The following is a 13,655-nucleotide window of genomic DNA, read 5'->3' as shown; positions in this document are numbered from 1 at the left end:
ATAAAGCCAAAACGCTTAAGACTGATGATCACTAATGGAAATGCAAGTAGAGCTATCTCCAGATAGCATTTGGACTGACTACGAAAAGGTAGGGCCAAACCCAAGAGCCTAAAGCATGGCCAAAATGAAAGGCCACTCAATCCTATCATAAGCTTTGGTAAAATCAATTTTGAGAAATATGGCCTATTGCTTGGAATGAGCTTATTCCATCCCTTCCCACATAGCAATTATATTGTCGAAGATGTAATGGGACTTGATACAACCCATTTGTTCAAGGTGAATGATTTGAGGAAGAAGATGATGGATTTTGAGTGAGAGAGCCTTCGCAATGATCTTATAGGAAACATTTAATAATGTGATAGGCCTCCAATTGTAGATGTCTTTAGGGTTGCCCACCTTAGTTATGAACTTAATATTCACTTTGTTAATAAGATTACCCAGAGAATAAAAATTGTATGCCTCAATATAAATCTTATGCAGGTCAAGACCAATCTCATCAGAAAATGCTTTGTAAAATTCACAAGGGAAGCTATCACAGCTAGGGGCCTTATCATTCGCCATGGAGAAGACAACTTTCTTGAGGTCCTCTAGAGTGAGCTTCTACTCACAAAACACATATTTTTTGGAGCAATTCTTTTAGGTGTGACAACCAAACAAGCCTGCTTTGTCCCTGGCCACAGAGGGACCTTGTGCTGTGAAAACTTTTTCATAGTGGTGAACAAAGGCTTGAAGAATACTAGGAAGCTCATAGAGAGTACGCTGACCCTCCCAAATGTGCTTGATCCCCACCATAGAATGATGTGCCATCAACACATTAAAGAATTCCTTGGAAGCTTGATCACTAACCTCCAACTAGTGAAGGTGGGCTTTGAGTTGAGCTCCTTGAGTAGTATAATTGTTTGCAACTTGTTTCTGATGGTGGAGTTTAACAAGCTAAACCTAGAGATCCATATCAAATAGATTCATGGCAAGAGCTTCAGTAGCTATACAAAGATCTTTGATAGTGGCCTCATAGGATCTCTTGCTGTATGTGGCCAATTACCTCCCATAAATGTGAAGAAACCTCACAATATGGGTGATGGCATCATTCCACCATTGAATCTACCCAAAGGATGAGTGGCACCTAGGTTCAAGGTTCCATGTTTGTAAAATATGGGCGGCAGTGGGCCAATGGAACAACACAGAAGTATTAAGGTAAAATTGACTTTTACAATTACAAGGAGGGGCAAAATGCTAGGCAATGGAGAAGTGGATGGGAAAATGGTCCAAAATAGTCATGTTAGGGAGTGGAGTGATAGGTAGTAGACTCATGTGAGAAAAAGAAAAAAAAGGACTGAGAAAAAATCATAGCATGGTCCAACCTTTTAAGGACCTTGTTAGCTCCCTCTCAAAAGTTGGACAATGTCTACTAGATAGACACCATCAGTCTGATGATGATGAACATTTGGATCAAAAAGACCCAACTTTTTTACCATGTAGAACCAGGTGTCTTGCTCACTAGTTGACCATTGGAAAGGAAATAGGCCCACTTTATCAATATCTAGCTCAACCATATTAAAATCCCCACAGAATAACAAGGTAGCAAGTGGCAAAGAATTAGCTAGCCACTTCCATAAGTGTGAGCATTCAATCACATCATTAGGGGCATAGATATTAACAATGCCAAAATAATGATTTTGAAAAGACAACAAAATCCAATCTACTCTCTACATGGGGTCAAGACCATGGGAAATAACAAAAGGAAAAATCCAAGGGGAGAGGAGAGTGACTACACCACCTCGACCAACTTCATGCTAAGAAGCAAAACTAACACCATTCGACTATATCACACGGTAAGTTGAGTTGAGAAGGAACCCAAAGACTTTAACTTCTTGCAAACATAGAACATCAATATTGCCAAGCCTACGGTTGGTGCCACGAATAGAATACTTTCTAGGGAGGTCTGTTAGCCCTTAGACATTCCACGAGAGAAAATTCATCATAAACCAGCTTGCATATTCTCCTCATCCTCAAGTGAGGAAAAACTATTATGCAAGAAAGTGGAGGGTTCAAACAAAGAGTCACCCAAAGTTATGGCTCTTTTCTTATTGCCTTCAAAGCTACTAGAGTGATGAGGAGATGAAGAAGAAATCATAGAAGTTGCTTGCGGTGCCTAAACCTAGGCAACTCATACCTCTAGCTTAGTTGTTCCCTACAATGTAGGGTTTGAAACGGGTGGTGGCACAACCATAGGAGCCTTTGCTACCGAGGGCACAAGAGGAGCCACACTGGAACTGGGGAGGCTAGGTTCTTGAGAAATAGGGTTTGGCTTACCAGTGCCTTTGCCTTTCTTGTAAACCATTGTCCACTCATCTTTTTGAACAGTCAGAGCTGGCTTGGGTTCTTGCACTAGAGAGCGACTGTGCTCAAGAAGAGGACAATCCTTGATCTTGTGACTTGTAGATTGATAGCAAAAATAAGTATTCAGGAGATTCAAGTAAAGAAACTTTTGAGAAAAGGTGGTAGCACCAATCTAAATTTCCATGGTCTCTTTAAGGTCCGTAGAAAGGTCGACCTCAACACAGACCCTCTGCTAAGGACGAGCATTAAAAAAAAATTCTAGTTCCATACAAATGAATTTGCCCATAGTTTGGGCAATTTTAGTGAGAAAAGACCAGCAAGGGATGGGCAACCTAGGGAACTCTACCAAAACTGGAACCCTAAGTTTGCGATCATTCGAGACGCAAAAGTCTCGAGACCATCTCTGGAAAACAAGCAAAGACGAGTGAGCTATTCATGGCCCACTACTAAAAATACTCTCAGCCTAGGAGGGGTTGCCAAAACAAAACAAGAAAAAACCCTTGGTGAGGTTTTAAATCCCTTCAAGGAAAATCCCTTGGGTGGACTAGGCCTTGGATACCCATTCATGCAACATGCTTTTAGATGAAATGCGACCCATTCTAGCCATTGGCAAGCAGATTCACAAGTAGAAATATTCAAAACCAAGTCGGAAGAGGAATTACCTCATGAAATACCTTGGGCACAAATTTGCGTGGGCGTTTGCTCAATGGGGCCATTTTTGCATGCAACAACAACTCCAATACCAGCAATAGCTACTAGATCGGAGAGGGTTGAGGCCATTATAAGCTAAAATAAATTTCCACACTAAATGTGGAATGATAGGTAGTAATGCAGAAAGGGCTCAAACTAAAACCATACAAACCCTAGTAGAGGTCATCATATGAGGGGGGGCGCATTCGTTGAAGAACTTTATGACAAATGCAAAAAAAATTATTTTATAGGAAAAGATTCTAAATAAATTTATATGTTATCATGGGGTCCCCTGCTCCACAAAGATAGAGCCCAAGCCCCTCTCATGGGACCCCTGCTTTATTGACACAATGTTTTATATAGAGTGAAACATATTATAAAATATTTAATTAATTTAGTAATAATTGTATCTATTTATATTATATTAATAAATATTTGTAGCAACTTTTGTTCACTTGTCTTTCTTATTTTTAATCAAATACAAGTGGAATAGGCATACATAAATTCTTAAAATTTTAGATTCTCTATTTGGGTGAACCAAATCAGAATTAGGAATAGGAATAAGTATTCCAATTTTGGTCAAAAATCAACCATTTGCTATAATACCTAAATAGGTGGAATTAGAATAATATGTTTTGTGCTCAACTTTTCATGTATTGTTTTGGTCTTTGTAATCTTCTTTTGCATCAAGCCAGAAATCTTTCATGGGCTTTTTCTTCGAGCCATGTGGACCCTTTCCTTCAGCACGTCAAAGTGATATTCATCCATAACATGCCTGCATTTTCATGATGATCTGAAAGATCCTCAGACCACACCTTGCAAAATAAAAATAGCAGATTTCCAAAATATGTTGTAAAATGCTTACAGATTTGCCAAAAGGACAGTTTTTCTTCGCAAGATTTCTATTCTACAATAACTAATCCAGAATACCCAGCCAAGATAAGATTTTTCAACCTTCAATAACAAAATAAAAGAAAAAAATAATCTTTACAATCAAATCCGTAATAGTTAAAATATCTCTAAATATAAGGTCGTCAAAATCAACATAGAATGTTCCTTGGATCTGATACCGAAGAAAAGTATGATCTCAAAATAGTTGTTTAGATCTCTTTTTAATGTGAATTGAAATACGAAATTTGTAATCCTATAATTTTTTTTGATGCGGTCTGTGCCATTTAATATCAATTAAAGTCAATGAATGTAGCTTATACTCTGACTCGGCTTCTCTGGATAAGGCCAATTTCAAGTATAGATGTAGGACTAAGGCAAACTATTATCTTCTTGACTAATTCCACTGGAAATAAATACATTTTGATCACCAAGAAACAGCTGTGTCCTTTATTGTCAATGAATTGTTCAAATATGTGAACGCTGATCAATTAAAAAGTATATCTGATGTAAGACTTACAACTCGACTTTGGACACCTACAACTTGACCGGGCAGCTCACGCGGAAAAGTATGTCATTGTATTTACAGAAATGACCTATAAATACACTATATAACAACCTCATCAAGTATCTGGAATGCAGTGGACTGCAACAACAGAAATGGCTGTTACCAGACCACGATATTGGGAAACAATGGTGTTTGTCATTGCTTTGGCGTTCTCCATGTTGACTTTAGCTGCAGCTGAAGATAATTATTTATCTTCCCCTCATTATTATTATAAATCTCCTCCACCTCCACTTCCATCTCCCTCACCTCCACCTCCATATTACTATAAGTCTCCACCTCCACCATCTCCGTCACCCACTCCACCATACTACTATAAATCTCCCCCACCACCATCTCCATCTCCTCCTCCTCCTTACTACTACAAATATCCTCCTCCACCATCTTCTTCACCTCCTCCAACATACTATTATAAATCTCCCCCGCCACCTTCCCCTTCTCCTCCTCCTCCCTATCACTACAAGTCCCCACCTCCTCCATCTCCCTCACCTCCACCACCATATTACTATAAGTCACCACCAACACCATCTCTATCTCCTCCTCCTCCCTATCACTACAAGTCCCCACCTCCACCATCTCCTTCACCCCCACCACCATACTACTATAAGTCCCCACCTCCACCATCTCCTTCTCCTCCTCCACCTTATTACTATAAATCTTCTCCACCACCATCTTCATCTCCTCCTCCTCCTTACCACTACAAGTCACCACCTCCGCCATCTCCCTCACCTCCTCCACCATATTACTATAAATCTCCACCACCTCCCTGTCCATCTCCTCCTCCACCATATTACTACAAGTCCCCTCCAACACCATCTCCTTCACCTCCGCCACCATACTATTATAAATTCCCACCACCTCCATCTCCATCTCCATCTCCTCCACCCCCATATTATTACAAGTCTCCACCTCCACCATCTCCATCTCCTCCCCAACCATATTATTACAAATCCCCACCACCACCATCTCCACTTCCACCTCCTCCATACTACTACAAATCTCCACCACCTCCATCCCCATCACCACCACCACCACCATACTTCTATAAGTTCCCACCACCTCCACCAACATATTGATGCATTCATTCAAAATCAATACTATGAGGTAAAACCCAAATATATTTTGCTGTTTTCTATAGTTACCTTGCATTTGTTTTTCTTCAAATCCTTCCAAATCTGCTATTCATTATTTCAACTCAACTCAACTCATGTTGAAATTTGGAAGCATGCGTTATAAAGGGCTAACATTCCATATTTTTCTTTGTTTCTCTGTGCGCAGATCTGCTGGAGTATGTAGTTCTTAATCTACTCAGCTATTATTTTCTCATCAGGAATATGACTATCATTCATTAAAGATTGAAAGCACCGTCAATATTTGCTCTGAAATAAGCAGAATCATGTAAAATCTGAGAACTGTAAAATTCTTGCTTCTAGGTAATAAAAGGGCAAGCCGTTGCCGTTACTTCTCTCTATCTCCCATGAAATTCCCAATGTCGTTTTCTTCCCTGCGTTGAAGGATGGACCGTTGGTTGACCAATTAGTTTATTACACTCAACAGATATAATAATATTATTGTTTTCCTTATTCAAACAATACTAATGTTTTTAGCTTTATTTCCTGCATAAATATGGAGTTATTTTTTTATGTATTAAAACGTTTCTTAAATATTTTAATCTTATTGCACTGTGCTTAATTATGTCAGTTAATAACCAATATTAGTCACTTCTAAATGTTTTAACACTTTTAATCTAAAGAAATGATTGGTAACGACAGACTAGGTCTAATTTACTAAGTCAATTTTTGATGTGGGAAGCAGTAGGCTTAATTACTTTGTCAAACTTTTGTCTGTTTAAGGAGTGCACTGCATTTGTTATTCAAATGAGTAATTGGTTCCATTTAACATCTATGGAATGTTTTTTTCTCATTTTCTAATGCATGCTGGAAAAAAATTCAATAATTCCATTTTAAATCTACTACTGAAACCAAAAAACTATATCATATCTATTTTTCCAATCTTGCATATGTTTAAGGAGTACCATGCATTTGATATTCAAATGAGAATTGGCTCTTATTTAACATATTGAATTCCATTTTAAATCTATTACTGAAACCAAAAAACTATATCATATCTATTTTTCCAATCTTGCATATGTTTAAGGAGTACCATGCATTTGATATTCAAATGAGAATTGGCTCTTATTTAACATCTATCGACTCAAATTTTCCCATTTTCTAAATAATGTTGAAAAAAATTAATAACTTTATTTCAAAATGCTAAAAAATATGCTTGCTTTGAGAAGATATTAAATTTGTAAGTGTATGAAATGGTCTACTCCACTGCAAACAACAAGATATTAGATTTAAATTTGTAAATGTATGAGATGGTCCAATCATGTGCATTTTTTATTTTTTTTTCAAAAATAGCTTGGTAAAAGGTTTAAATTATAGAGAAAAGATTCATAATATATTTTAGTTGTTATAATTTGGATTTTGTAATGAAAAGTCTATTCTAAAACATTTTTTTAAAAATATTATGATAAATATTTTCATAATTGATGAAAGGTATAGTTTTCAATATGACATTAAAGAGAAAAATATAATATGTCATTAATTAAAAAGTCAGTTGAAATATTAAGAAAGCATAATCATAAATTTTTTATTAAATTATTGAGAAATAAGACACAACTATTTAGTTTTCATGCATGAGGATTAAATCAGTTCTTGTATTGCTTCCTAGTCTATAAGAATACAATAGTTAATTTTTATGTTATTTTGCCTAGGGAAATTAATCAGTCCTAAGAGAAATGGTGAGATGCAAACTTAACATAGTTACTACTTTTGTGCCAAATTTAGACATCTTTGTCATAGGGCTGAGTTGAAGTTGACAACTATTAGAAAGATTAATACCATGCATGGGATTAACTATAACTTCCTATACACAAAGTTAGAAAAAACATACAAAATAATTGTTAGAATCATAATAATAAAAAATATCACTATATTATTCTACCATCTATCTTAGTCCCAACCTTAAAGATGTTTACAAATTGGGTTTCCTAACACTTAGTTATTTGACCATCTTCTCTGGAGTACCTCTTTAAGGATCTTCTTGGATTGGGAAATCTTCTATCCAAGGTCAATATCACATGCATATATTATGTCATCAAAATATTCTGGCTATTATCTAATTGTCATCTAGCCATTCATACAGGGTTTTGCTAATCTCTCATGCTAGAGTGTTTCATATGAGGATCTAACCTCCTACACTAGTACTATGAGATTTGTTAGGATTAACCACATGAAATAAAAGATCTCACAAAAGAGAATACAAGACACCAAGATTTAACATGGTTCACCCAATTTGTTGGCTACATCCACAAACAACAAGTCCAATATTATTACTGTCCATTGATTACAATCCGCAATCACTTAAATCTCAATACTATTGCAAGAAGCTACAATATCACCATACATTATGAAATATCTAACCCTATGTCTTTTTCTACTTTCTTTTTACCACTTTCAAAATTATGACTAGAATATGTCACGCAATAGAAAAATAGTTGCTAATGCCATTACAATATAAGGTTATTTTTGGCTTCGGGGGCTCTATACCTAAAACCCCTATAGGGACATTGTCCCTTCACCCTACCATGTATTGTGATAGGAAGTGCACCTGGGGCACTATCCCTTGACCCTATCTTGGGGCATTTCCCCCAAAACCCCATAGAAAAAATCTGGGGAGAAACAACACCGAATAAACCTCTGACTCAGATTAGACTAAACATCACAACAAGATTTTATTTAACACTCATTTATCTATCCATACATGGTTGTGCTAATCTCTCACACTAGCATGATATCCATTCATATGAGGATCACAGTAACCTCTTGCACTAGCATTATGAGATTCCATCTATTGCTCATCTAGCCATCAATACAGGCTTGTACTAATCTCTCACACTAACATGATGACCCTTTATATGTAGATCACACTAACCACTTGCACTAAAACTATGCAATTAACTTTATCCCATCTTAGACATTCATATAGTGATGATCCCAAACTCTATGTTGGCATGTAGCTATTCATATAGAGACAAGTATAGTCTATTTAATGAAACTATGGGATTTGATAATTTTTTATCCATAAGGCTGTTAGAAATAGGGATTACTTGGTGGGGTGGGGGTTGAATCAGTAATCTACAAATTTTAGTTGTCAATTGGATATTATTTCTTACCTTAAACTGTACATTAAAAAGTAATAAAGTAATGCTGAACAATAACAATAACCATACACAAAGATAGCTCATAACACCATATTTTGTTAATTAGGAAAACCCTAGCCAAGGGAAAACCCCATTGGGGATGATACCCACTATATAATGTACTGATATATAAGTTCCTTGTTAGAGGATGGACCCTATTAGAAGTCAACAAGAAAATTCACTCTAATGAGTCCCTATTAGGAGACTTTGAATCCCTTTTAGGAGATTCCAACACTGTTAGGAGTTGTAGTACAATAGATGCAAGATGAGCCCACTGCTCAAACGTGCACTTCCAATTACAAGAAGAGCTCACTGCCCAAACAAGTAATCAGACTTCTAGAATATAGGTACTATAACTTATTCCTCAATTTATCTCTCATCTTCAGCTCAATCTTGGATCACAAAATAGCTTTAACAAAACTTCACATATATCTCTCTTAGAAAAGTTCACATACAATTACTCAACATCATAATTAACACATACAATCATCACTTCTCATTGCAAGATGTCCTTTGCATAAATACCATGCCTTTACAAAAATAGCTACTAGGTTGGCTAAGAACATAATACATTTTTCCAACTTAGACTAAACATCTAGGATGTCGGCCCTAATTGGACAAGTAATTATTTTGTAAAGAAAATAATTATTCCTTCAATTCTGCTGTCCTGTTTTGCTAAAACATGAATATCTATTTTTTGTAGAGTTTGTACTAACTTTAGAGGTTATAAACATCATCACCAATATTTATACTATCTCCATCTAACTTCAATAGTCATAATAGGAGATCAACAACAACTTATAAACAAAATAATACATTGATGTATACCAAATTCTATACTTAGACAATTTTCTGATTACCAAATGCTAAGTATCTTTAATTCTGAGGTTTCTTGAAGCATGTACATCATGTGTTTCCATAAATGAAAACAATTACATATCCTCATTAGCCAATTGTCAACAATCTTCCTCTTTGGCATTGATGGCAAAAAGAAAGGGAAATTTGGCTAAGTAAAAAAACATTAACAAAAATACATTCACACTACATCTGTTACAATTTGTCCATCCTTACATATGCTCCCCCTTACAATCTTTTTTACAATCTTTTTTTCCTATTATATATCTCCTCTTAAATGCACTTCTCCCCTTAAAAAATTTCCTATATACTTCTCCTCCTTTAACATCAATGAGAAAGGTCAAAATATTAAAATTTGTCCAAAATTATCCATCTATTGTCACAAATGCTAGCCTTCTACCTTAAGCTAGTAGAATCTTCATGAAATCATCAAAAATTTCCTTGAGATTATCCATACCTTTTGTCCATGTCTCCTTGGCTAATTCAACAAAGGTGAGAATTACACATAAAGCATATGATGCAATCTCAACTATATTCAAGTCTAAATACAAAATTTTAGAATAGGTATCTTTGGCCTTGACACATTCCTCCAACTATTTCTCAACAAAAGATATTTTTAAAGTAATAGACTATTTTAAATCTGATATTTTAGATAGAAATGATATTTGAATAGGTCTAGTTCCTTCAAATGTTCAAATTTAGGCTTCACAATCATGTTGTGATTGAAAAGTAATTGCATGTCCTTGTTCGTGTATTCACTCCCAATAGATTCAAATTTATAATTAAGATAAATTTGTACACCTTCCAAGTATACTACATTGTTTTGATTAATGGATAACATTGAGTTAGGGTTTCCTTCTAGGGGTTTCATGGAAACAACGTTCAACTTATGTCTGTCCTCGCTCTCAATATTGTGCACTACTGACATATCCATGATTCTATCAAATATGAAATTTTTCCAAATAAATTTTGAAAAAATGATAAAATACCTCTTTCTAAATATAGGGTTGGCTTTGAAATAGCCTTGACAAGTCACTTTGGACGTATTTGCAATGAAGTGAAAATCAATTTTGTACTTTATTTATTCCATCAACTTGAACTTGCATTAATTGCATACTTTACAAACACAAAAAAGTTGTTCATTAAATTTTATAATTAAATTACTGCTCAAGATCATCTAACCAATCTTTAGATGCCACCTAAAGTTTGCTATAGCCTCCTTTCATCATGAAAATGCTCCTAAAGACTTTACCTCATGAAATTCTTTGCAAAACATAGTTTTCATGTTTTGTTATAGTATTAATGCTTTCTATAATGCCAGTAACTCTTAATTCCATCATAACTTATTTAGACAAGCTCCAAATTGCAAGCGAGCTTATGTACCATCTAAACTTAATTGGATACACCTTTTCCCAACTTTGGTACCTCTAATTCAATCTCTAAATGAAGTTATCAAATTCTGGTGTTGTAAACAAGCTTAATTCAACTTAATTGAATCAAACTCAATAACTGACTTTGATCTTCCTATCTCATCATTATCTAGCTTTTCTTTTGAGATGTCCAATCCTTTTACACATTCCTCATTGAGTTCTTCTCAAAGTTTATTGCCTATGTTTCTTTGTTCCTAGTTGTCTTTGTTAGTTCTAGAGTTCCTTTCATAGTTCCTTTTGTCATTTCTGATGTTTTGTCCATCAGTCCTTATATTTTTGAAGTTTCTCTCATTCTTCCTTCTATTCTTGAAGTTTTTATCTATTTGGCAATACTTTTTTATATGTCCAAAGTTGTTACATAACTAACATATTAGTGCTTTACTTCTAGGATCCTACTGATCATTAGGTGTATGACAATTATGAGCAATGTGTCCAAAGTTGTTACACTTGTAACACATGATCTATCTTCTATCTTCATAAGGTCTTCCTTTTCTTTATGTCCTTTCATTAGATCTTATTCTATCAATAGGGTTACTATTTCTAGACATTCTACTATTCCTTTTGATCTGGAGAGTATTTTCATCAAAAATTGAAGTATCTCTCGATCACCCATACTTAGCACCATGTCAAAGTTCTTAAAATTCTAAATTTGACGCAACTTGAAATAGCGAAAAAGGGGTTTGCATGCAAAAGCTATGCCTAGTCAAAGTCATGACCAAATAGGCATATCAGGGGTTGACCAAAAATAGACATGAAATTCTGACCATCTCAAAAATGGTTTAAAATGGAATCAAGTCAAAGGTCTCATCACCACGATTCCAACACCATTTGTTTCATCAAAAATGGAGTTTGTATGTAGGAGTTATGGTCGGTCAAAGATGCCCAAGAAAAGGGTTGACTAGGAGACTGGCATGTTCGCATGATGATGTCAGCATGGAGATGTGGCAGCTTGAAATGACAATATGTGTCATGGTGATGTGGCAAGTACAGTCAACACATGATGTTAGCAGAGACATCATGGCAAAAAAATTGTTTAGAATGCCACATGGCATGTCGAATGGTGCCACATGGCATCTATGGGCAAGATGACATTATGCAGTGCCAGAATTCAATGTCAACAAGGAAAATGGGGTTGGTGGGGATCTAACCCTCGACCACCATCTGCTATGATGCTGATCAGTGGTCGTTGGGCCATTAACTTTCTTTAAACCCTATATGGTGCCGATCATATTTGAATCTTCACCGAAATAAGTGGTTTTAAGGTTACCAATGGGGTTGGAACCCCCTACCAGTGATCTGTATAAAACTATAACCACCAAGCACACTATTTAAGCACTCAAATGTATATGTGGCACGGGTTATATTTAACCTATAACAAACCTACCCCCCTTTTTAAAAAAATAGTTAATTTATTAGGTGGTTATTATTTTTAACCACAAATTTGATAAGGCCAAATGCCCTAAAATGACTAAGGGGTATTTTTGAATGAGATTAATTAAAAGGTCCTATTTTTATATTTTTTGGTTATGGCCTATTTTAGGAAAACTTTTATGTATAAAAGAGAGGGAGTGATTTTTCTTATAGGCCATTCTAGATGATTCCAGAGGGGACATTTCTCGTAACCATTCTAAGGGCATTTGAGAGAGGGTATTCTGAATGCATTTGCATCAGTCAAAAAAGCAGAATGTGAGTGTTTTCTCTAGACAAGCAGAATTCTTGTAGGAGAAATCAGGAGAATGCAAGGCTATGATGTTTTGTTCCTATAGTAATGCCTTTTCGAGCAACGTCTTCTCTACTCTTCAGTAACCAAACTTGCACCTTAAGAGCTTGTATGCAAGGTGGTTCGAGTCAAGATTTGTGTCAGGACTTTGTAGATAGACTACAACATGTTGTAATTAAATTTTGGAGCATCAATTATATATCAGTCACTTAGATGAGATAGACCTAGAGACATAGTCTGTTTAGACTGGATGAACTCCGAAATCAAATTGGTTCTTCTCTATTTCTTCTTTATATCTAGTGATATAAATTCTTTCTAGTTATGGTTATGTCATTTTCAACATTTGATGTCTTTTCAATTATACATTAGACATTAAGTATTTGTACAACTTGATGCAATTTTTCACTCAATATATAATTGCCTAGATCTTAAAATCAGATCAAAAGTGGTATCAGAGCTAGTTTGGCAAGTTGTATATGAAATGATTGCAGGTGTACTTTTCACAATGACATTAGAAAGGGAGGAATTAACTCCATCTGTGATGGAAATTATTCTCTCTATCATAGAGAAAGTTGAACTATTCATCCAAGACCATCAAGAAGAATATGAGAGTGTCTAGAAATTGGAAGAAGCTAATCACTAGCTCCGATTAGAGAATGCAAATCTTTGAAGGCTTCTAGAAGAGGCTTGCATGAGATGTTTCGAAGGGAGAATATTGGAAGAAGTCCTCTTTGTTCAAAGAGTGTTGGCATGTGGGGATTGAGTTCGTGATCAAAAGGAACTTCTTCATACTCTCCACTCACCCCAACTAGAAGTATGAATGCTTCATCAGCTATGAAGTCTTCACCACAGCAAGGATTCCCTTGTGGCCATGGAAAATGGGCTAATTATGGCTTGAAG

At 35.6% G+C, this 13,655-nt stretch overlaps 1 protein-coding gene across 1 annotated transcript; it reads left to right on the top strand.

The window, feature by feature from the left end:
* Positions 1–4,562: 4,562 nt before the first annotated feature.
* On the top strand, positions 4,563–5,954 carry LOC149539818 (uncharacterized). The gene is made up of 2 exons (XM_089799360.1): positions 4,563–5,587; positions 5,762–5,954. The coding sequence occupies exon 1, from the start codon at positions 4,579–4,581 to the stop codon at positions 5,557–5,559; it is 981 nt and encodes a 326-aa protein (XP_089655486.1). The 5' UTR covers positions 4,563–4,578; the 3' UTR covers positions 5,560–5,587; positions 5,762–5,954.
* Positions 5,955–13,655: the final 7,701 nt, after the last annotated feature.

The sequence above is a fragment of the Cupressus sempervirens genome, chromosome 9 (assembly GCF_028749045.1).
Source record: "Cupressus sempervirens isolate cs-2001-9-10 chromosome 9, ASM2874904v1, whole genome shotgun sequence".
Taxonomy (NCBI): Eukaryota; Viridiplantae; Streptophyta; class Pinopsida; order Cupressales; family Cupressaceae; genus Cupressus; species Cupressus sempervirens.
Note: the sequence above shows the minus strand (reverse complement) of the source record. Positions and strands in the feature narration are given on the sequence as shown.